Source organism: Furipterus horrens, unplaced genomic scaffold (assembly GCF_987537825.1).
Source record: "Furipterus horrens unplaced genomic scaffold, mFurHor1.1.pri manual_scaffold_6, whole genome shotgun sequence".
NCBI classification, from domain to species: Eukaryota; Metazoa; Chordata; class Mammalia; order Chiroptera; family Furipteridae; genus Furipterus; species Furipterus horrens.
Genome location: NW_028327176.1, coordinates 192,037,648 through 192,062,895, shown reverse-complemented (window position 1 = coordinate 192,062,895; position 25,248 = coordinate 192,037,648). Strand labels below are relative to the sequence as shown.

Here is a 25,248-nt window from a genome sequence, read left to right as displayed (position 1 = left end):
GCCACTGATAAAAACGGTCTCCCCACCCCCACGCCAAGCCTCCGTCTGCTCAGGGCTCCAGATTTAGGTTCTGTTTTCAGGAAATGCAGAGGCAGATGAACGTGCTACACAGCACCCTAGGGTGACAGTCAGAAAAGGCCGGACTGGGGAAAGCCCTGGGGCAAAAGGTCTGTCTCGTCAGTGATGGGCTGCAATGGGGAGACACGTGGACGGAGGGGAGCGAGAGGGCGGAAGGAGCCTTTGGAAAACGGGGAAACCGCTGCACCTGCTGCATGCAGACGCCCCGGCTCCCGTTCAGGAAACGCCCTGCAAAGGAAGGAAGGAAGAAAGAAACTGGAACATTTGAATTATTTCATCATGGTAAAAATAATTATTCATTTGTGTGTGTGTGATAATATTTGTGATTAGACCGGTTCTTACCATGTAGAGGTACATGCTGACATGCGTGACTGGATTAAATATGTCTGTGACTTGCTTCGAAGTCCTATGAGAGGGGAGTGGATGGAGGTCCAGACGGAAAGCTGGCTCCATGCTGATAACTCTTGCAGCTGAATGTTAGGCCATGACGTTCTGTGTGCTTTTACAGAGGGTTTACACTTTATACATATATGTGCGTGTGCACACACACACAAAAAATCTTTTGCTGGAAAAGCTGAATGTGTGGATTGCAGACAGAACCAAAGGGGCAGGACAGTAACATGTACGTTGTTGGAAGCTTGTAAGACTTCTGCCAAGACAGAAGGAAGTGGCCTCGATGTCATTAGATTGAAAGATAAAAAGGTGGAAGTGCCTGGCCCTTGATGTTAGCGTGTTGCTTTATATTTTGCATCCGTGTGCGTTGAAACCCAAGTGGAGCAGACCCTTCCCAAGCAGCTCCATGGGTCAGTAACAGGATCGAAGGAGGCGTTCCTGCCGCGGCTTTTATCTTCCGTCTTGAAAGGCCTTGCTCAGCACAAGAACGAAGCTGTTCTTACGCACCCTCAGGCTGCCCGAGGCCACAGAAGCCGGCGCCCTGACCGAAGTACTGATCAGCCTTTTGTTCTGCTGTGTTCTCAGGTTCAGTGTCCCCGCTCACCCCTCACACGTACCTGTGTGCTTTTGGCTTTGGTTCTGCCGAGATCGGAACTCTTTGTGACATTTGCAGTGAGCGCTGCGGGAACTGATGCCACCCTCCTAGCCCACACGGACACAGGTGTTCCGTCTGGCTGTCAGTGGGTCGTGAGTGCCCACCCTCACGGGGACATCGCCGGCCCCGACGTGGGGGCGCCTGTCAGATGCTGGGAAATGAAATAAAGGTGGAAGGCAGTTAATCTGAATATCTGTTTAGTTCATGTTATAATGTGTTGGCCTCCTAGCAAAATGTTGTGTAGAAGTGAACGTATAATTTATTAGAAGTGAAGTATGTTAAAATGTTCAAATGAACATGTTACCTTGGAACAGATATGTATGTTAGTGTCCGTTTGTATGGTACTGTGTGTGGGTCGTGGTGGCACGGACCACACACGGGTGCCAGTGAGTACCGATGGCCAAGTTCTGGTCGGACCCACTGTCCTCACGGGGTTTGTCCTCAGAGACACACTGAGTCTTTTCTTGACATAAACGAAATGGACAGGCTGTGGAATGCCGTGGAAACCCAGGCACGGAAGGAAACCCCTTCGTCCCCCGCACGCCTGCCGCTGTCCGGGAGCGGGGTGGCCGGCATCTCTCTCAGGCCGCTGCTGGCCGGCCCGAAGGCCCCCAGCCACTCCGGGGGTCAATAGGACGTGAGAGTGGGCACCACAGACAAATTGGGACCCGTTGCTTCGGGTGGCTAAGGAAGGTGAGCCACGCTACGCGCTAAAATAAACCCGGGGGTTTTAGAAAAGGAGGTGCTGGAACGTTACAGAGGGGAGTCACGCGCGGTGGGGGGAGCCTCGGACAGACGCGGGCGTTAGTGCTGTTATCGGACGTCGGGGCGGAGATGCTATGTGGGGTCCATCTCATGGGAACACTGTGATGGCCCCGGAGACCCGCACGGGCGTCATTCCCACGGCCGCTCCAATCCCACTCGCGCACGACAGGGAGCCAGGCTCCTGCCCAGGGGAGCAAGTGAGGAGCCTGGACGTCCCTCCTGCACGACCTGAGCCCTCTGCCCACCGTCCTCACTGCCGGGGCACGTGACTGCTGCTTTGGGGAGAAGCGACCCTTACGTCTCCCGGGCCGTGTGAGACAGAGAGCCGTGCGGTGGCCGTTGGCACCCACATGGAGTCACCTCCCACACGGGCTCCTCCCCTTGGCGCGCATGCATCTCAGCTTTGGGGAATTTACTTCGTCTACAAGTTTACCTGGACGTCATAACTCGCTCGTGGCTCAACCGATATTTAAAACATTTAGTTTTGACTCATTTGTATAAAATAATTGTAAGGAGTGGGGAGTTATACTCTACCTTAAGGCCAGAGTCTGCATAAATTATTTATAATTCTTCACGGGAGATTTGTCTGTTCTCCTCTGTTTGCTTGTTTCTTTAGTCGGTCGTTCATCTGTGTCAGCACGGGCCCAGGGCTTGTCTTAGTCCGTCCCGGCTCCTCTAACAGAAGACCAGAAGCTGGGTAGCTTATGAAGGGCAGAAATGCATTTCCCGCAGTTACGGGGGCTGGGAAGTCCGGGATCAGGGTGCCGGCTGGGCTGGGGCCGAGCCCTCTTTGAGTCACAGACTCTGCCTGTCCTCACGTGGTGGCCACAGGCCAGGGATCGCTCTGGAGCCACGTTCATAAGGCGCTCATTGGTTCCTCAGGGTGCCGCCCTCCTGGCTTAAGCACCCCTAGAGGCTCCACTTACCAAGGCCAACACCTTCAGGGAGTAGGGTCCCAACATATGTCATTTCCGAACCCCTGGGAGTTCCTTCCATGAGCAACCGCGTCCTTTTGGCGTCCCCATAATTCTGTGTGTGTGTGCGAGCATGTGTGTGCGTGTGCGTGCATGTTTTTCACGTCCTTCCTCTCCGGCACAGTACAGGGTGACCTGCACTCACGGGAGGCGGTATTTCCTGTCCCCGCCCTAAGAGCAGCCGTTTCTCCGAGGCGCGGCCTCCTTCAATGGAATGCGGGGGTCTTAGAAACACGCCCCGGGTGCTCCGTGTGCTCGCCGGTGCTGCGGTGCTGTCGCTTCTAGGCCTTTGCAGCTGACACGGCAAGGAGACGTGCGTGCGCGCAGCGGCCTGAGTGTGTGCACCTGCCTACCTACCGGCACTGCTGTGCGTGGCCATTTGTGTCTGTAGGCAGCTGAGTGTGTGTTCAAGCCGGCGCCTCAAACTCTAATTCAGGCGGTACCGTGTAGATCACCCTAGACTTCTCTGCTTGTATGTAACATCCCCGTCTCCCATGAGAAACCTCAGTCCCCCCATCCAGGTGTTCAGTCACTCCGCTCCGGGGTGCGTGAACAGTAGTGTCGGGACGATCGGCCCTGACCCCGCGGGATGACAACTTGATCAACCGGCGCAGAACGCAGTGGGGTGCGCGGCTGGCCCCGGGCCCCCAGACGCCGCTCCTTCCCGGAGCTGCGTGGGCCGGCGCCTCCCCCGCGGGGGGGCTTCCCTTCAGGAGGCCGCGTCCTCAGTCACGTGACTTTGTCACATTCTGACTTCCGTCCTGGGACGCCCTGGCCTCGCAAACGTCTTAGCGTCCGTACGCACTGAAGTGGATTTCTGTGCTGTCACGTCCTTGGGTTTCTGCCACGTGTGCACCGTCACGTATTCCCCATTACGGTGTCACATAGGATGAGTCACCTCCCTGCACGGCGTGCTGTTCAGTCCCCTCTTCCCCCCACCGGGCACCCACTCTTTACCTCCACGGTTTTGCTGTTCCCAGAGGCCGTGTGATCCGGGCTATACAACGTGCAGCCTTTTGTGACTTTGCCCTGAGCAGTCTGCATTCCATTCAGGGTCACGACTGTCAGCTCCTCTCCTTTCACTGCTGAGTCACCTTTAATCACGTGGCGCCATGGCTTGCGTATCTGCCTGCCTGTTGGTCGTTGCCACTTTGGGTGTTCGGTTACAAGGAGAGCTACTGTAGACGGTCGCCTGCGGGTTTCCATGTGGACGCAAGTCCTCATACCAGCTGGGGAATTACCGAGGAGTGTCACTGCGGGGTCCTATGGGAGACTCTAGTTAGCTTTATAAGAAGTTGCCAAAAAGTCTTCTAAAGAGACTACTGCTTTGCATTCTTACTATCAGTGAAAGAGAACTCTTGTTGCTCCGCATCCTTACCAACCACCGATACTCAGTTTCTTTAATCGTAGCCATTCTCATAGGTACGTGGTGAAACCTTTTTTATTTTACCTTCGGTTCATTAATGAAAGGGGAGCATCTTTTCATATGCTTATTTGCCACGCCTTTGTCTTCTTTGGGAAAGTATCTGCTTAGATCTTTGACTCATCTTCAATTGGGTTGTTTCTCTTCTTGCTGAGTTTTAAGCGTTCTTTGTGTGTTCTGTCAGACATGTAATTTTGTAATTCGGCAAATACGACGTGTGTAATAACACACAGATGAAATGAGATGACAGGGCGGGATGAGTCAGTTACGGCTTTACGTTCTCAGCCTGGGGTTCGGAGAAAATGGAGCCGCACAGGAAAAGGGAAGTCGAGAGCTAAAATCACTCGGGGAAGGAGTGGCAGGAGAGGAATCACTTAGTTTTAAGTCAAGATGGAGCTTGAGGTGGTGGAAGAATATCCAAGATCTCCAAGGACAGGGGTTTTCTCTGTCAGCTTCATCCATGAGTGAAGAGGAGGCAGAAGGGAAGTGCAAACAGGAAGTCAGGATAGGAACGGCATGGTGCTGGGTCACAGAAGTGACAGGCGGACACTTAAAGAAGGAATCGAGTATCAGGTACCTGCCCCGTGGGGGCGGAACCCAAGCGAGTGGGAAGCGCACCCGTCTTCCTGAAGGTCGGGCCGGCCGCCAGCTTCCGTCAGCACCCCGAGTCCTGGTGTCCGGGGTGGGGCCGGGCTCTGCCGGGGGACTTGTCTCTTACGTCAACGAGCCTCTTACGCGTGACGCATTAGGGAATTTCTCCAATAGAATTTGTAGGGAGAACATAGATAGGGGTCTCATTAAAAAAAAAGTATTCGAAACACCCATCTCTCGATATCGGCCTGCATTTCTCTCTCTGCGTCTCCATCTAAATATCCTGTGTAAGTGGGCCGTTTGGGGACTGCGTTCGCGGGAGGACCCACCTACCTGCTCAGTTACACTCCTGCTGTGGGAGCCTATCGGCCGTGACTTTGTCCTGCAGAATTCACTCCCGGCTCCGGGCCTCGTCCGGGGCTGGAACGTGTGGTCTGGTTCCTGGAGTCATAAAGATTTGCTGCCTTTGTTTTTCTATTTCTTCATCTCGAAGTATAATTTCCCATTGTCTCTTCCACCCAACCACCCCCGAGGATGGCACTTTATTGAGTCATTTACAGGGCAGATGCAGTCGTAGGAACAGTGAGCTTCACTGAGTTAAAATCACGGTCGCCGGCGGGACGCCAACGTGACGCACCCGGTGCAGAACCGAGTCTTCTGTGTTCGGAATGGGGACCCTGGACGGCCTGTGTGTGTCCCTCAGGCCGCGCCGGTTATTCTGGGGAAGCAGCACATGCATAGGACATCCGTGAGCAAATTTCAAGATTCTTCTGAGCCGACAGACGCGGGTTTGCGGGCTCTGGCAGAAGTGAAGTCTGCGCTGCAGAGAGTGAGGGGGACGAGCTTGCTCAGGAAGCCCCGTTTAGGGCTCAGCGGTACCGGCGGCATGTGTTTCGGTTTTGCACCCTCCCCGGAGTCTCGCTGACCTTGAGTGTTGGATCCACGGCAGCTGTTTACGCTTTGTCGGGCGTGACAGCACAGCTGGGACACAGCACCGTCCACGCGTCACCCCGAAATTTACTGCTACAAACAGCTGTTTTGGGACGTAATGCCTGTGGTTTCAAATCGCGGACGTTCTAACTGCTGCTTTCACTGTCTTGCGTAGCGGTGACGTATGTACCGGGAAAGCGTTGGTTGCGCTCACAGTGTGGACGGGCTGCGCCTCGTCTGCGTCCACAGCACGCCTCCTGCAGAAACTGCACCCGGGGAGCGGGGATGCCCCGTTCTCCCCCCGCCCCAGCCCCTGGGGCCCCCGCTGTACTCAGTCTCCGTGCATCTGCCCGTTCTCCCCATTCCGCGTCAGTGGGGCCGCAGAGGACTGGTCCTCGTGTCTGTCCCCCTGACTTGTTTGCAGGGACCCTCCCTGTCGTCGCGCGTGTCAGGACCCCGCCCCTCACGTGGCCGAAGGCCGCTCCCTTGTGCGCGCGCATCTGTCTCCTCTTTTTCTGCTTCTGTTTGAAACCAGTCAGTGTAATGACGTCTTCATTCTTTTCCATTCTTTTACAGGTTTGACAGATGAAAAAGTGAAGGCATATCTCTCTCTTCACCCCCAGGTATTAGATGAATTTGTTTCTGAAAGTGTTAGCACAGAGACGGTAGAAAAATGGCTGAAGAGGAAGAACAACAAGCCCGAAGGTAAGCGCGCATTTCAGGCCGAGCGAGGACTGGGTTCTGCTTCATAGTGACAGACCGGCACTCGGCCCGGGCCGGCACGTAACGCCGGAGCCCGCAGATGTGAGCCTTTTAGTTTTGGGGTAGTTTTATCCTGTCTAAAGAGATAACGTAGCATCAGGATGAGGGGGAATAAACACAGAAGAATGACCTCAGTGAAAAATAGATCTTGGCAAATAATTCCTGAACGTTGCAATACATGGAAAAATGCAATATTAGACTTGGTTGCATTTAATAATAATTATTAATGATTCCAAAAATAATTTTATATTGTAAAGCTATGTTTATGTTAATATATTTTGCATAAAGAAGTCTTCAAACAATTTTTACGTGCCCACAGCAGAAAAAGAACTGTTGACTTTGCATTAAACTTTTCATGCACGTTTATCTATGGAAGAAGCAGTTCTGTTGATGAAGGAATGTGGCCTTGAGGGATGTGAAGTCAAGTCAGCTTCCTGCCAAAGTACATGCATTTATCAATACGTAGGATTTAAATGTTGTCATATAATCTTGCTTTTACGTGAATAATATTCGGCCAAACATCCATTTCTGAGAATGTTGTTTTAGAGTAGAAATTAATTTTAAGTATGATTTCAACTATATGAAGACCTTTTATATTCAGAACACTAAAATATATACTGTTCTTCAGGAAATCTATTTAGTGTAGCAAAAGTGCTCTATTTAAAGTTAAAAATCATCGTTATTGGAATGTTGTGTTGTTAGAAGTGTGCTACTGGGATGCTGCTTGGAGCTGATTTTCCTTTTCTAGTTTTGAAAGTTTCTATAATTTCTTACATGATTTTTATAATAGAAAAGAAGTAAACTTTTTGTTTATTTCTTAAGTTAAAACTTTTTTGCTCAATCCCTTCCCCCTGCTGTCCCTGCCCCACCCCCTCCCGCTGATGGCCGTCAGCCTGTCCTCTGTGTCCGCGAGGCTGTTCCGGTTTTGTTTTCTTTTTGTTTATTATTCAGATTCCACGTACAAGTGAAATTCTAAGGTATTTGTCTTTCTCTGACTAGCTTATTTCACTTTTAAAAAGAGAGGTTTTGGCATTGAAACACAAAGTAGTTTTTAAAGCACCTGTATATGAGTGTGTGAGTGTGTGTGTATGTGTTAGTGTGTGTATGTGTTAATGTGCATGTGTGTGTGTATGAATGTCTGTATGAGTGTATGAGTGTGAGTGTGTGTGTAAGTGAGTGTGTATGAATGTGTGAGTGTGAGTTTGTGTATATGTGTGAATTGTGTGTGAGTGAATGTATGAGTGTGTGAGTGTGTATGGGTGTGTATGAGTGTGTGTGAGTGTGTGTATGTGTGTATGTGAGTGTGAGTGTGTGTTTGTGTGAGAGTGTGTGTGAATGAATGTCTGAGTGTGTGTGTGAGTGTGTCTGAGTGTGTGTGGGTGTGTGTGAGTGTGTATGAGTGTGTGTGAGTGTGTGTGAGTGTGTATGAGTGTGTGTGAGTGTGTGTGTGAGAGAGTGTGTGTGTGAGAGAGAGTGTGTGTATACTGAGAGGGAGGGAAGGGGAAGAGGGAGAGAGAACTCAGAGTCAGGCATATTCTCGTCCAAGAAATCAGACGGTCCTGTGCGGAGCGCTGGGCCTGACACGGCCCGTCTCACCATTAAAACCCTCGGACACTCGGGAGCAGTGTTGCCGCTGGAAAGTGTGACCGAGCTGCTGAAGGCGCGCCCTGCAAAGGTGCGGAGTTCGGTTTGCTGCAGAACGACGCATAGAAACGCGCAGGGAAATCCGGTGTATGTGAGAGATGAAAATGAGTGCGGGTCTTAGGCCGTGACAGTCGTGTGTGCTGTTGTACTGCTTCACTGAGAGGTAACCTTAGATTGCTATGAATGTGTCTTTGTGTATCACCCAAATCTGTTTTCTGTGTTAGTTAATCAAATAGTACTTTAAACTGTTTCATCTATATACTCAAGTTACATAGTTATTAAGAACATTTTGGAATATTGACTATTAATTTAACCCCTTAATATTAGTATTATACAAATTAATAGAAATAGAATAGATAATGTAAGTATATAAGTAATAAAATAGAATGTAATAATACGTGAATATTAAAAATTAATCCTAGAATAAAGTATTAATATCGCAGTGATATTAAGACCATGTAACGGAAGCAGTGCTGTTTGCTGGAAGGAAAACTGGTCCTTACTGGGGACTCGGGTGTTGGCAGTGACCCCGCCAGGGCTGAGACTGTCGGGGTGGCTGCGGGGGAGGAGGCTGGGTGAGGCGTGCACCTGTGGCTTCCCAGCCAGTGGGGTGACAGGCGGGTGTAGAACAACCCTGTCCCCCGCGACATCGGTGGTAAGTGAGGGTGTCAGCTATCAGTGGGAACGAGCGAAGAGCACCCCCTGTCCCACCTCCCTGTCGGCGAGGAGCCTCTCCCTGCTCTGACGGGGATGTGGGCATGGGACTGCACTGTGGCGCCCACTGTGTGCGCGGCCCCGTGGCCCGGGCGAGGACAGGGTGGGCCCAGGCACCCAGAGGGACAGCTCCCTGGCCGGCGTGGCAGTGGCTTAGGGAGCGGTCAGGTGAGGTGCTCTGTTCTGTCCCCTCCCGTCCTCCTCCGGGTTTCTGAGTGTCATGTCTCCTCCGATGGCCCTCACTCTTCTTCCCCGTGCCCCAGCGAGCATCCCTGGAGGAGGAGCACCCCACGGAGAGGGCATTCGTGGGTGTTCCCATGCATGGCCCCGGGGGGAAGGGCCAGGTGCAGGGCCTGGGTGCTGGGTGGTGGGAAGCGGGACAGGTCCTGCAGGTGGTTTTGCTTTCTGTCCGTTGAGTAAAAGGAAATGAAGTAGGGAAGACAGTGCCAGAAAAAATAGCGTGCACACACTTGTTTATTATAAACAAGGAATTATGTAACGTGTGTTCTTAAATCTAGCAAGGTGACCAGGCATTTAACTCACTCAACAAACTCTGTGTGAAGCAGCGTTTACTTACTGGGTCATTAAGTCTCTCAGGAATTCCCAGCTCTGACAAGCAGAGAAAGAGCTAGAAGCTTCCGCCCCCTTCTCGGGAGCCCGACAGGGAGGCCAGCACAGCCCAGTCTCAGAGCCCCAGAGCCAGCGTGGCCCTGCGGGGACGGGGCCACAATGGGTCACTTTCAGCTTCGTGTTGACAGAGGAGGGGGCTGGGGAAGGGCGGTGGCCACACGTCCTCAGAGGCTGGCATTTCAAAGAGTGGACTGCTCCCAGTGTCAGTGGAGGGGCGTTGCGTCCCTGCCGGGTTCATCGCCGATGCAGAAAGCTCTGGGTGCAGCTTCAAGGCAAAGACTTTGGAAGGGTGACTTCTGACTCCAGATGCCAAATGATCAGGTTTTGACTGGAGGTAGCATTTTCTAAATAACCTGAAAGAATCATTTAGAAAATATACACACATTTCCTCAGAAACCGCTGAGGCCTGTGCACCCTTAAACCACACCGACGTTTGGGAAAAACTCAGGAAAGAAGGAAAATTATCTAGGTCATGATTTATTTCACCGAATGTTATATTTTATGCTAATTTTTATGCAAAGGGAATTTGACAGACCCAATTGGTCCTCATCAGCATTCAGATCACTAAACCATTTAACACTACACACATACCAAAGTATGGGGAGAAATATAAAACTGGTAGGTAATCATTAGGGTACGATGCAGGTCCGGCCCCGCCTGTCCTGTCAGAGCGTTCTGGGGCAGGACCCCTCCCCAGCTGGGCCACGGTGGCAGCCCGGGGCCCCACAGGGGGTCCCCCGAGTTTCCTCTGCTCTCCTGGGGTCCCCGTTGGCCTCAGGCTGCAGATACCCAGGAGCGGGTAGTATTAGTCGTCTTCCAAAGGATGTCTGAAGAAGTAGAACCTCAGAAGTCAGCATGCCTACAGCTGATCATTTTGGATACTCGAATAATATTAAAAATATGTGAATTAATTTTTAAAAATTAACTGCGATATTCATTTCCAAAAGGGAAGATATTTGGTACTCAAGAGGGTGATTGATTGAACTCAAATTATCTAAAAATTATGAGCAGCAATGCCATGTCTTATGGCCAGTCATTTTTATTATCTTTCCATGTTTAGAATATTCAGTAGCAGACCATGTAGCTATTGGGGAACTTATAAGTGTCAAATAATTAATAATGAAAATGTTGGTGATTTCAGCTGCCTTAAATATTTTTCATCAAATACACAGTAGTTTCCTTTTTTCCTTAAAGAATGTATAGACTACATATTTCTTGCCTGTCCATGATTCTAGAAATGGGATTTAATTTTCATTCAGGTAAAACTGTTAGATATTTAAATTATGCCCCTAAAATGCAGATTAAATAGCGTTTGTTCTTCTCTGCACGTGACGGATGTTTCTACACCGGTGTAGATATGCAGTGGGCGCTGACCCGGCAGGGCATGAGCTAGTCCGCCAAAGCCTGCCCTGTCCGGGAGTTTGCATCAGCCAGGCACGGGGGAGGGGTACAGTGACTCTTAGGGGTATCACAGATAAAAAACACGTGGCTGAAGTCGTTTACTCAGAACTTCAAGACAGTGTAACTTCAGATATGGAACTTACGATCTCACAGGGGACTTCTGTTTCTTCTTCTTCTTCTTCTTCTCCTGCTTCTGCTTTTGTAAAGCAAACCAGGATATGTACTGAGTGCCTTCATCTGAATGAAAAGCAAACGCAGTCCAGCAGCTGAAAGGGAATAACGTTGATGTCAATTCATTTGCTAAGTTGGTCGGTGGATTCTGTTAGTCGGGTTAACTGTTCCCATCACCGTAAGGGCGTATATCTGACATATTCGTTTTGGGGTGTTTGGGCCGCTGTGGAAGCGGCTTGTGCTTTGTGACTAAGGCTCCGTTGCAAACTGACCAAGTTGATTGGGGTTTTGATGATTCATTTAAAGATTAAGTCAGATCACCCCACATTTTGTCAGTGATTACGAAATTAACTCAAATAAATGTGATAGCTTTGTTACCAACCTATGTCTGCGGCAGTTTTTAGGGTCTTTGAAGCTCCTCTTGGTGGCTGCCCTCATCTGTACACTCACCACGGTTAGTAAGCATCCCAAGGAAAATTTTGCTCACAAGGGACTCTTACTAATGAAAATGGCCAACTCAATATAGAGTTGCTCCCCTCAAGGTCATTTTCTTACAGGAAAGATAGATAATAGACCACCAAAAATAAGTTTTTTTCAGTATTTGTTGTGTATATTTGAAAATATCTAGCATAGGGCACATGTGTCTGACTGTGCATAGTGCATGTGTGTCTGACCGTCCATAGGGCACATGTGTCTGACCGTGCATAGGGCACATGTGTCTGACTGTGAACCGGGCACATGTGTCTGACAATGCATTGGACATGTGTGTCTGACCATGCATAGGGCACGTGTTTCTGTGTATTGGGCACGCGTGTCTGACTGTGCATAGGGCATGTGTGTCTGACCATCCATAGGGCACGCACGTCTGACTGCGCACCGGGCACACGTGTCTGACCATGCATTGGACATGCGTGTCTGACCGTGCACAGGGCACGTGTGTCTGTGTATTGGGCATGCATGTCCGACCGTCCATAGGGCACGCACGTCTGACCGTGCACCGGGCACACGTGTCTATCTGTGCCGTGTCCCGGGCTCTCCGTGAGGGAGCCGCAGCCGCAGACCTCCTTGTGCTCCCTGACAGACTTACACTCCCGCGGCGTGGGAAGAAGTGATGAGACTGTGAGGGCGCAGCAACCGATAGTATGTAATCACATGTGAAACGCGTGGTCTAGACAAGGCTTGTGGGGATCGCGGCCGTTCAGAGGTATAAAACTTCAGAAGGCTTTCTGTGGGAATTGGTTCTTGATCGAGGCCACTGGTCCTCAAGGTGCGCTCCCCTGAGCACCGTTGGGGACACTAGACAGAACAGTCAGGGGCCAAGTCTCACCGCAGCCTCCCGAGTCAGGGACTCCGTGGCGGGGCCTGCAGTCTGCGTGTTGCCAAGCTCCCAGGTCACTCCGACGCAAGCTCCCCTGTGAGCGCCCTTGCCCTTGACCTCGGGACCTGTGGAGGAGCAGGTGCGGTGCCGCTGTTGCCCCGGCGTGACAGGGACACGCGGTCCTGCAGGCTGGCGGGGGCTTCCCCCCGGGAGGCGCCGAGAGGGAGGAACGGGCGGGGACTCGGGGGCCAAGGCCAGGGCATGGCGGCGGGAGAGTGGGCTCCCTCGGAGGTCCGGGCAGCGAAGAGCTCAGGCCCTCCTTTGTCCTCTCATCTTCTAAGCGTTTGGGTATTTTTGTTTGCTTTTATAGTCCTGGACTACGAAAGCTGTTAAGAGTAAACCCTAAGGGTTCTCATTGCAGAGAAAACTTCTTTTTAAATCTTTTTTCCCGCATCTATGAGTTAAGGGGTGTCCACTAAACAAATGTCCTGTGGCGGTCGCTTCACGACATACGTGAGCGAGGCCATCATGCGCTGCTGGTAGGGGTGTAAAAGGGGGTGGGAACCCTGAAAACCATTGTGGCGGTTGCTCACAAAGTTATAAAGTGCAGTGACCCCGTGGTTCAGCAGTTCCACTTCTGGGGATGTAACCCCTAAAAATGGAAGCAGAGACTAGAAGAGATAGCTCTTCACCTCTGTGCATGGCAGCATTATTTGCAACGGCCAAGCGTTGAAAGCGACCCAAGTGTGGGGTCTCCCGCCCACACGCAGCAGAAGGGTGTGTGGACCCCCTGTCCGTCCCTTGGTTCCGCTGAGTGGTGTTTACCCGCTTTCCCGCTGAAGCGCGCGTGGTCGCTTTCAGCTCCGGGGAGTTATGACGGGCACTGGTGCTATTTTCCTTAATGCCCCAGGATGGAACGTTTCATGGGAAGGCTGGGTTATAATTGCTTTCCCCGGAGTGTTTTCATGTGCTGACGAATCTTATGTTTTTTGTCTTTGATGAGATTTGAATTTCTCCTCTTTGATAGAGATCTGTGGGTCTTCTGAGTCCATTTGAGACTTATCAGATATCTTAATATGAAAAACATCATCTCTTTCATATGTACCCCACTTAGCCTCCATCTCACAGAGATGTATTTTATTTACTAGTTTTTAACAGCTAAGAAGGAGTCATGTAGCGACAGAACGCTCCACGCATTGATGGAGCCTCTAATATCTTAAGTGACATTTGACAAATTGGGCCACATTAAATACTCCTTTAATGAGTACAAGATTGAATGAGCAAATAAATAATTCAAAAGCACTCATGTCTATACTGAGATTAACTTTGACTCATGGTATGATAGTGACAGAAGGTTGTATTTCTTAGCCCATGATGTTAAAACGATAGGTCTTTATATTCATTGAGAATTGTCTTTAGAGTGATTTATTTATTGCTTACCACAGAAAACGAGTTACCTTTTAGGACATGAGGAGTCTGTCTAAAGGTATGGCCTTGTTGCTGTTGGACACAGTAAAGGGACTAATTATGTGTGGAATTTGAAGTGTGACATATTGTTCATGATTATTTTAAATATTTTTTCAGTTGCTAGAGGTCTTCCCTAATGATTTTATTTGGATAAAGAGAAGCACGTGGCCCATTCTGAGGTGCCCATGGCTCTCGGGTCAGCCTCACTCTGTCGCCCACGAATCCACATTTCTTCTGGAGGGGGTGCCTGCCCTCCTCCGTGGGGCATGGTGGCAGCTGCTAAGTGCTCTCACGTTGTCACCAGAAGCACGGCTCTCAGGTACGGGCTTACGTGTGATGGCAGGAGATGCTCTTGGATCTGGGTCAAAAAATGGAGGGAGCCTTTCCGGTGTGAGTACGTCTTTGGGAATAATGCAGCTCGGAATTAAGCAATCGCTAATTCGAATCAATTCACGTGTTCTCTCTCGTACTCTGCATGTCAGGGTTGGCGCAGGGGAGCAGCCTGGGGTAGTAACTGCAGTCAGAAAACATATTTAAAATCACAGTGTCCCACAGAGTTAGACAAAAAGGTGAAGTATGTCACCTTTTGTAATTTGTCATTGCTTAGAACTGAATTTATTCTTATTCTCTTAGCAAGCGAAACGACGCAGGTAGATTCTTCACATTCTAATTATGGTAAATGTTCTAATGTAACCTAATTTTTGAAAGGCATATTTGCTAATAAAATGAAACTCATGCAGAGGAAACACATGCTTTTTTCTGTTTAACCTGTTCACCTATAAAGTCAAGTGTTGAAACTGATTCCATAATATCCTCTTTGTGATTGGTGGGCTTGAGTTGTGTTATTCTTATCGAATGGGATTCTGAATCCTGGGATATATTTATGTATTTAATGGGGGTTAAGTTAGCTTTGTCCAGGAGCAACCTGATTTCTTTTACCAGATAATTTAATAAAATGGATGCACAATAGTATTTAAATTTGTAAGGACGGCTTACAGTTATACTGAGGCTTCCCACTGATCCATGTTTGAATTTATGCACAAAGTAATTCATGACTTAATGGACATGTAATTACTTCATAGCAACAGATAGGTTGAACTTATTTTAAATAGTGATTTTTAAGTTGAAAGCATCTCTTTACTCTTAATTCTAGAACTAGGGAGAATCGGAAGACAGGAGGAATGTGGGTAGGGCACAGTTTCCCGTGGGAGCGGCTGTCACCCTCCACCTGGACGTGCCGAGCTGGAGACCTTTGACCGACGTACAGACGCCGTCAGAGCAGCAGCTGGACGTCTGAGTCCGACGTTCAGGCCAGGACCTTGAACGTGCCGCGTCGGTGGCTCGGTGGTGGCCTGGCACATGAATGGCTCCCTGGGCCACTGGATTTCATTTCACGTTGAAACGGATACAGTCAGATGGTCGTGTGTTTCCTGCAGCCCCATTCACTGCACGGTTTAGCTGCAAAGCGACCCAAACGTCGAACGGAACAGGGTTGTGGTTTGGTCACGTGGAAGTTGCGTAGAGAGGATGGAGGACACTGAGCGCAGGGAGGACAGGATTATTGTCACCTGGGGACGGAAACAGGGTAAACGAGGACGAGAGGCCGTGGGACAGGAGGAGCTGGTGGGAAGGTGACTGTGTGTGGATGACGGGCAGGACAGTGTTTAGCTCATTCGCACGACGGTGCCCACACTGCCCCCAGCCCAGTGAAAGGACACGGGAAAGCAGGGCCGCCCCCGCCACCTCGGCCTCTGCTCCGGGACGTGCAGACCTCCCGCCGTAGCTCCGATTCCCTGGCAGCTCACCCCCGAGATGGAGACTGTGCAGCAGGCTGGCCAGTGGCGTCCTGGGGTCCGCACCTGTGGGGGAGAAGCCGGGGAAGGGCCTGGAAATGGGAAGGGAGGCACAGGGTGGCGCGGGCAGAGGGTGCGCAGCGGCTGAGTCTCCCCAGAGCTCCGCAGGCCCCGGGCACAGTTCTGAAGGGGGTGCCCTTCAGGGCAGTCCCGAGTGGGCCGAGGCCTCTGGGCCTTGGCACCCCCACTTCCCGCAGGCCCTGGGAGGGCTGCCCTGGAACCAGTGTGACCTGGGGTGAGGCGCCCTTCTCCAGGCGGTCAGCACTGGTGGGGAGCTGGGCTCCGAGCCCCCACTACGGCCAGCGCAGAGTGGGCGAGGGGGTGAGCTCTCCGTTACGCAGGGGGTCTGTCTGCCACGTCGCACCACGCCGGTAGGAACCAAGTGCAGGAAGGCCATTAGTGTGCTTCGGAATCCACACTTCAACCAACCTTTAAAAGACTGACTTGCCGAGTTTTGGTGTCATCAAAGGAGAACACGTACAATTATCTGAAAAGTCTTTTAAACTACTCCTCCCTTCTCCAAATACCTGACTTTGTGAAGTCAGATTGTGTTCATATTCGTCATCCACTCTACTGTTGTTTCCCTATAAATGGTTTTTTATTTCAATGAGTGCATCCTTCGTTTCTGACTGGATCTTATTTAATGCTGCTGAGGTCCTCACTAAGTTCTCTGAGCGTCCTTAAGACCAGTGTTTTGAACTCTGCATCTGATAGATTGCTGATCTCCATTTTGTTTAGCTCTTTTTCTGGAGTTTTGTTCTGTTCTTTCATTTGGATCATGTTTCTTTGCCTCCTCATTTTGGCAGCCTCCCTGTGTTTGTTTCTGTGTATTGGGTAGAGCTGCTGTGACTCCCTGTCTTGGTCGTGTGGTCTAATGTAGTGGGTGTCCTATAGGGTCTGATGGCACAGACTTCCCTACAACCAAGCTGGGTACTCGAGGTGCACCCTTCGTGTGGGCTGGGTACACCCTCCTCTTGTAGCGAAGCCTTGGTTGCTGTTGGCAGGTCAGTGGGAGGACTTACCCAGGTCAGGCAGCTGCAAGGCCTGGCTGTGACCACTGACCACCACCCTCCGCCTCCGTGGAGGATCAGCTGTGCCCGGGCAGGGTGGTGGTGCTCCGACGTGGTCTGGGGCTGACCACTGGGTGCACTGGCCCTGGGGCTTCCCGGGGGGTCCAGGTCAGGGTCAGCCCTTATCTGCCTGAGCTAAGCAATCTGAGATGATTGCTACTCGTTCTGGGCTTGGAGGTTCCCAGGTGAAGCCAAGCTGTGAATCTAGGCTGGCTGCTGCTAGTGCCAGGCCTGGGGCTCACTGAGGCCAGCTGTGGCTTGTTTGATAGGACAAGAGCCAAGACCAGCCATTCATATGGAAAAGTCACTGTTTACAGCTTGGGTGGGCCTGTAAGTTGGGTGGGGTGGGGTCTCAGGGGATCCCCAGGGTGGAGCAAACAGTGTGAGCCGGGTGGATGGAGTCTCAGATACGGCACCTGCCTGCCAGCTCTGTGGCTCTGTCGGGGGAGGGCTTAGAAAAGAGGCAGTGGCCTCTGCCTGCCTGCCTGCCTGCCTGCCTGCCTTCCTTCCTCTGTCCCTCCCTCCCTTCCTACCTTCCATTCTTCCTTCCTTCCTTCTTAATCCTCACCTGAGGATGTTTATTGATTTTAGAAGGACAGGAAGGGAGGGAGAGAGAAACATCAACCAGTTGCCTGCAGTACACACCCTGACTTAGGACTGACGATGCACCCTAGGTATGTGCTCTGATCGGGAAGGGAGCCCGTGACCTTTCGGGGCACTGGGCGATGACGCTCTGACCAGCTGAATGACCCAGCCAGGGCGAATGTCCAGTTCGTCCAGCATTATCTGTTGGAAAGACTCTTCTTTCTCCTTGACTAGTCTATGACCCTTGTCAAAAGTCATTGGACCATGTCTGCCAAAGTTTGTTTATGGGCTCTCTGCCTTATTCTGTTGATTTATATATGTCTTTATGTCAGTACCACATCGATTTGTTGACTGTGGTTTTGTGGTAAGGTTTCAAATAAGGAAGAGTGAGTTATCCAGCTTGTTTTTATTATTATTTTTGAAGATTGCTTGGTTATTCACAGTCTCTTGAGATTCTGTATGAATTTAGAATAGTTATTTTTTTTTCTATATCTGCAAAATTTGTGTTTGGGATTTTGATAGGGATTGCATTGCATCTGTAGACCACTTTAGGTGGTATTGACATCATTGCAACATTGTCTTCTAATCCATGCATGCGGGATATGCTTTCATTTATTTATGCCTTCTTTAATCTCATTCGTCAATATTTTATAGCTTTAATTATACAAGTCTTTCACTTCCTTGGTTAATTCCTAAATATTTTATTATTTTTGATGCTGTTATAAATGGAATTCTTTTCTTACTTTCCTTTTGGAATTGTTTATTGTTAGTGTATAGAAATGCAACTGATTTGTGTGTGTGCGCTCTGGCTTTTTATCTGATACTTTGTTCAATACATTCATGTTATTGACAATTCTAACAGTTTTCTTTTTAAGTGTGAAAATTTAGGGTTTTTACACATGAAATCATATAATCTACAAACAAATAATTTGACTACTTCTTTCCAGTTTGGCTGTCTTTCACCTACTGCCCTTGACCAGTTACTGCGACTGGAGCGTCCCGCGCTGCATGTCGGGTAGAAGTGGTGGGCGTGGGCGTCCTTGCCTTCTTCCCGATCTTAGGGGAAGAGCTCCCCCTTTCCACCGCTGAGGATGGTGTTTCATCAGGGCATCAGTTTGCTCGTGCACAGCTGTCCACAGTACTGTCTGTAACTCCTCTGATTTCTGTAGACGCGGTAGTAATGACCCCACTCGTTCTTTTTCTAAGATCTCAGCAGTTGGAGTATTCTTTTTATTTTAGCCCTTGTACCCAGGGCTTGTCCATTTTGTTAATTTTGTCCATCCTTTCAAAGACCCAACTTTTGGTTTCACTGATAATCTGTATCGTTTCTGTATTTCATTACATGTGTCTCTGCTGTCATCTTGACGACATCCTTCCTTTCGCAGGTTTGGGGCCTGGCTCTTCGTTTTGCAGTTGCTTTATTTATAAAGTTAAGTTGTGTTGAGGCCCTTATTATCTTTAATGTGGGCATTTATAGCTATAATTCTCCTCCTGACCACTTCTGCTGTGTCCCCCATGTATTGATGGGTTGTTTTTGTTCCCATTAATGCCTAGGTACTTTCTGATTTCCGTTGCACCTTTTTTCTTTGATCTAGTGGTTGTTTCGGAGTGCATTATCTAATTTCCACAAGTTTGAGAATTTTCCAGTTTTTCTTTTGTTACTGATTTTAACTCCACCTCATGTGGTTAGAGAAGATACTTTGAATGATGTCTGTCTTTTAAAATACACTGAGCCTTAAATTGTGTTCTAAGGTCTGGTCTGTCCTGTGCAAGTGCCCCCTCTGTACTTGCGGAAAATGGCTATTCTGTTATTGACTCGAGTGCTTTGTACATTTGTGTTAGGTTTAATCTCTGTTTTCTGATTTTCTGTCAGATTTGTTCTCTCCATTTGTTGACATCAGAATATCCCAATCTGCAAAGAATTTTTATAAGAGTTTATAAGAGTTTACTTGACTCAAACAGCGGGTGTACCTGGAAGCAAGATCTCAAGACTGAGGAAGTTCTCCCGGGAACGACAGTTTTGCAGTTTCTTTGCTACGTTTGGCCTTAAGGAGGGCCCTAAGGAAGACTCTGTGAAGCGGGGAGAGAGCAAGGTGGGCAGGCTTTATGGCTGGCTTAGAGGGTCGGCGACAAGACTCTGGCTCCCTGGGGGGATGCTGTGCCTCCCAGGGGTCTGAGAACGGGTCACTGTGGCATCTCCAAGGTGCGGAATGAACCAGACGAATGGACAGGCCTTTCGGGGAGTCGGTTACATGCCTGGGCGTGACTGTCCTTCCTCACCTGACCGGTTAGGAGTTTAAGACCAGACCCCCTTGCGAGGTTCCCATCGGTCAGGTTCATTACAGCCCCCCCTTTTTGTCCACATGTTATTGAAAGCGAGGTGCTGACGTGTGCGCCTGTTACCGCAGAACTGCCTGCGTGTCTCCGTAATTCTGGCCGCTTTGGCTTCAATATTGTGACCATCTGTTACTAGGTGGGTGAATGTTCGTAATCGTTGCTTTGTTTCCGTAGTAAACATTTCAGTGATTGATCATCTTCTTTGTCTTTTGTAGCCTTTCTTGACTTTAGGTCTATTTTGTCTGAAATTAGTATAACTGCTTCTCTCTTTTGGTTATTGTTTGCCTGGTTTATCTTTTTCTGTCACTTCCCTTTTCACCGGTTTGTGATTTTGGATCTGAAGGGAGTCCTACAGACGCATATGGGTGCATCACGGTCTCTTTCCCAGTCATTCGCCAGGCTCTCTTCTTTGATTTGTACATTTAAACCATTTACATTTAATTAATTACTGAGAAGGAGGGACTTCTATTTTGCTATTTGCTTTCCACATATCTTATAGTCTTTCGTCCCTCATTTTCTGCACTGTTGTCTTCTTTTATGTTCAGTGAACGTTTCTGGTGCTGCATTTAAATTCCTTTCTTATTTCCTTTTGTGCGTGCGTGCGTGTGTGTGTGTGTGTGTGTGTGTGGTTACCAGACAGATTACATTTAACGTCCTAGACTGATAGCACTTGACCTTACACCAGCTTAGCTTCAATAAGCTCTTTAAGCTCTGTCCCTTCTTTTTTCAGTATTTTTACGTCACCTAATTACATCTTTCTATATTTTTGTCCTTAAACAGAACCTTATAATTCTCTTAAATGTATTAGTCTCTTAAATTATGTAGAAAACAAAATGTAACATTACAGAGCAAAGTTGCAATAATACTAACTTGTAGACTAATAATTTAAAAAAATGTATGGGTTTCTTAAAGCATGTTGAGAGCCCCTTCCCCCCAAAAGTGGAGTTATAAACTGTCGTTCAGACGAGCTCTTATTATGACACGTGTGTTCACCTGTACTGAAGTCCCCCTTCACCACACGACTCTGAATTACTCTCCGGTGACCTTGCATTTCTACTGGGAGGGCTCCCTTTAACATTTCTTGCAGGTCAGGTCTAATGGTGACAGGCTCCCTCAGCTTTTGCTGGTCTGGGCATATCTTACTATGCCTTTGCTTGTGAGTGATAGTTTTACTGGGTATGGGATTCTTGGGTGACTTTTAAAAACGCTTTGAATAGGCTGGCCTCCAATTTTCTGATGAGAAATCTACTCGCTCTCTTATTGTGAATTCTGCCTATTGCCTTACTGTATCCAATGAGCTTCTTCTCTGTTGCTGCTTTTAAGATGCGCTCTTCATCTTTTGAAAGTTTGAGCATGATGCATCTCGTCTACAACTTTTTGAGTATACGTTATTTGGGATTTGTTTATATTCGTGACTTTCATCAAGCTCGGGAAGTTTCCAGAGGCTAATTATTTGAACATTCTCTCTACGTCTGGCTCTTTCCTCTGAGACCTCCCCAGTGCGCACGTGTCCCCCGGTCTCTCAGGCTCTGCTCACTGTGCGCGTCCCCAAGCCAGCCTTCAGACGTCTGTCTGCGGATACACCATCGGCCCCTTTTTGGGAACAATTAGTGTTGATGGGTTTTTCCCTCGGAGTGAACTGTTCTTTGCTGTTACTTTGTGTGCCTGGTGATTGTTTGTTTGTTTAAAACCGGACATTTGAATGTAACAGGTAACTGCAGATCAGGCTCACCTCGCTCTCCAGGCTCTGCTGTTGTTTGGTTTTGTGTTTCGGTCGCCGTGAGCTGCCTCTGTGTGTGGGCTCAGCCTGAGGGGCGCACTGAAAGCGCTCCCCGGTTCCCGGGGCCGGGTCCTCCCTGCGCAGGCACCCTGTGTGCGGCTGCCTTCGAGGTCATCAGTGTCTGTGATGCCCGCCCCCCGGGGGGCACGAGGAGAAAGGAAGGGCGGGTAGAAGGGACCCGCCCGGGGAGGCCCCTAGGGGTCCCGTTAGTCAGAATCGAGGGCCGCGCGGCCATCGGGGAGGTGGAACAGTAGCTCCTGCCTTTGTCTGCGCCTCTGAATCGGAAGAGCTATCCGTGCTCTGCGTAGGGGTCCCCAGCACTTGGAAGGCGGGGCCTAGGTTCGCCCACCCTGCCTCCTACAAGCTGTGTGCGGGTGGCCCCAGGAGCAGGTGCCCCACGGGCTGCCGTGTGGCCGGGGCGGAGGGCGGGCAGCTGCCACTGTGCTGAGGGCGGGGGCCCCGGAAACTCGCTGCGGAGTACCAGGCAAGCTTTCCCGGCAGGGGGCACGGCTTCGGTAGGCTCCAGAGTTTCAAAACGGGCTTGGCCAAAAAGTCCGCACGGTCTTTTCTGTGAAATAGAAGACGCAATTTTCAGTTTCACCAATAACTTTATTCATCCGGCTATTTTGAGTGTGCTGGCTGTCTCCCACGTGGTATAACACTCTTGACTGGATTTCTATCAACTTCAACTGGCCCAGCCCACTGTGGAACGCCGTCCAGCAGGGAATCCCCAGCGTGGAACTGCGAAAACATGTTTGACGTGTTCCATCAGTCACAGCCCCTCCTGCATACCCTGCACAGATCTCTTGCATTTCAGTTGTGTTTTTACCTTTCTTGAAATAATGAAGCATAATGTGCTGAAAATGTTACATATTTTCTTCCATCTTCAATATTAAAAAAGGTGTGCAGAGATTTACCAACACAGCCTAACAAAATTGCTCTGAATGAAATTAAAGACCAGTAAGCGCTACTAGAGCCATCGTACGGAAAACATCAGACAAACTCTGGCCAGCCCAACGTCAGTGAGGAGACAGACGATGGTACGCACAGGCGTGGGGACAGTAGAGGTGGGGACAGGAGGCCTGGCGCCGAGGTGACCCACTTGGCCGCCTTTTGGTGTGCTCCTGCCTTACATCGGTGGTCAGGAGACAAGTTCAGCAGTCATGGCCGCCGCTTCAAGGACACCCTGGAAGGAACCTGGCGTTTTATTCTGCAAGAGATTAAAAAGTAGTCTTCAACCCTTGGAATGTCTTAGCTCCACTGTGCGTGCTGCCGGCTGTTTGTGTACAATGTTCATGTACAGCCCTTGCTGGCACGTGGCAGAGAAGGGCACCATGGCTGCCGGGACAGTTGGGGTCATCGCCTTGATTGGTGCCAGGCCCCAGCGATTTCACCAAAACAAACGTCAGCCCACTGTTCCCAAACTACTGTCCTTGAGAAGTGACTTAACAGTGAACATTTCAGCATCCCTCGCCCAATATTTACCTAAAAGGTCTTTATGCGAATAGGCTGCTTTCAGACAAACGGAATGGCCGTGACGGCTCTAGCCTCGCCTCGCCTGTAGATTCATTCCTTGCAAGGCAACGTTACAGTTCTGCAGATATTCGACCTTCCTGGCTGTAACTGTCTTCAGTGAGTTCCTTTGTCATCTGCGCAGTGACAGCCCTGTGCGTTCTCTTACTGACTTCCCGTGGCGGGCACCCAGCCGTGCCACTTGTACGACACTTTGTTACCGTCCCAGCGACTGTGGGTGTCCCTGTGGTTAACACAGCGGCAGTAACTTACCCCGAAGCCTGTGGTTTGACACTCGTAGTTTGAAAAGTTGTAACCATGTTGGGCTTTTAACGAGGGCATGATATCTGCATTTAAACTATTCAGGTCCTTTCCTTTGTCCACTGAGTGACTGGTCTTGAAGTGACCTTGACACTTAACTGGGACTCCAGTCCTGTGGAAAGATGTTCTGTTGCGTAAGGCAGGGTTAGGTGGGTTGTTAAAGCCAAGAGCGGGACTGTCTCTCATATTTTGTTCCTTATTTCCCATTTCACCCCGTTTCTTCGGAGTAGATTCCTACCTTTCATGAGCCAGAGTCTTCTGACAGGTCCGTTTAATCCTTTTCAGCATCTTCAGACGTAAATGGAGCAGCTGTCGGCGGAGGAAATGAGTTTAGTAAACTCCCCCTTTAAAGTCAATAATCTGTCCTTAAATATAAGAAACGCACTATAAGTAAATTTAGTTTAGGACAAAATAAAGTATTACATTTAAATAATAACAGTTTTTAAAAAGCGTACTTTTAATCTTTCTATGTAGGTACAAAACAGTGTAGGATTTCCAAACAACTACTTACTGGACGTTGACGAAGTTGCAGAGGCTGTCGCAGGTAGAACTGAAAATATCAAATGAAACCCCTGTGCGAGTATTGAGAGCGTGAGTTAACCTCTGAAAACTCACACTGATACTTCAAACCCATGACACGAGACACCTTAGGAACTATTACGATACAAACACACGAGGAGAAGGTCCCGAGGCCCCTGAACAGGTAACGGGCACCGGGACGAAAGGGGACCTCGCCAGCGACGCCTCCACATTTGCAGGAGGGCGGCCTCCGCCTGGGAGCCCCCTGGGTGGTCCCCGCCCGCCTCCGGGACCTCAGGGTGTCCCACCACCTCCCAGGGCCAGAGGCGTCCTTGTCTGCGGCTCTCCCAAAGCCACGCAGCTCAGTTAATTCCCTCTCCTCCGTCTGATCGGGCAATCGAGGCAGTTGTTCAGTCCCCGGCACACGCTAGACGTGTGATAAGTGCGTGCAGCGGGCCCCGTTGTTGGAGGCCAGCCCGCTGCCTTCACAGGCCCCGCCGGGCGGCAGAAAGCCGGGGCCGGAGGAGGCGCGCAGCTGCGCCAGCCCGTACGAGCCGGCTGAACACACGAGAAGGGCCGGCCAGCTAACGGTGTGGGAAACACGGGTCCCCCGTGGTGAGAGGGCAGGCAGGACTCCCTCCTTTGGGAACATAGGGCACCTGCCGGAGAGGCGAGCCGCTCGGCCGGAAGGGCAGAGGGGCCGGGCGGTCTCTCTGGTCATCGGCCCGCTCCCCAGCCTGCGGCCGCTGCTTCTCCTCTCTGACCCCTGGTGTCAGTATGGGGGGTCGGGGGCTGCCGTTCCTTCCCCGCAGGATAAGCGCGGACCGCAAAGAACCCAACTGTGGGAGGTTGAGTAAAAGTGGCCGTGTGCTAAGCTTCAAGGAAACGATCACTCATTTCAAGTAGAAATTGTTCCAAACGTCTTCTCTGAGCAGAGAGTTAATAAAGCTGAACATTCTCAGCGCCGTCCCTACTGAAGTTTTGAATTTAGGTCACGTAAAAACCGTAACTTAAAACTGGGGTGCAGAACGTAGTTTCAAACCTTGCTTTCTAGTGTAAACATTGAGTCATCCCCTCCCTCTTCTGACGTCTTCCTTCCTTACTTAACACATGGCATTCACACGCCTACGATAGAGCTTTTTTAAGAATTAAGTTTATTGGGGTGATGTTGGTCAGTAAGATCATACGGGTTTCAAGTGCACGTGTCTATGTCACATGATCTGATACCGCGTGATGTGCTCGCCGCCCCAGGTCACAGGTCACACCATCTTCCATCACCGTATACTTGGCCCCTTTTCCATCTATTACCCCTCACCCTCTCCCTTCTGGTCACCGCCACGCTGTCGTCCGTGTCT

The 25,248-nt window shown here is 49.9% G+C and overlaps 1 protein-coding gene across 2 annotated transcripts in view; it reads left to right on the top strand.

The window, feature by feature from the left end:
- The window catches only part of PDE10A (phosphodiesterase 10A), a 192,835-nt gene that overhangs the window by 104,007 nt on the left and 63,580 nt on the right, over positions 1 to 25,248 (top strand). For both annotated transcript variants that reach the window (XM_090280712.1, XM_090280711.1), the window contains exon 2: positions 6,386 to 6,514. In XM_090280712.1, the coding sequence (XP_090136838.1) occupies positions 6,386 to 6,514 (129 nt within the window). The remainder of the gene's footprint in view (positions 1 to 6,385; positions 6,515 to 25,248) is intronic.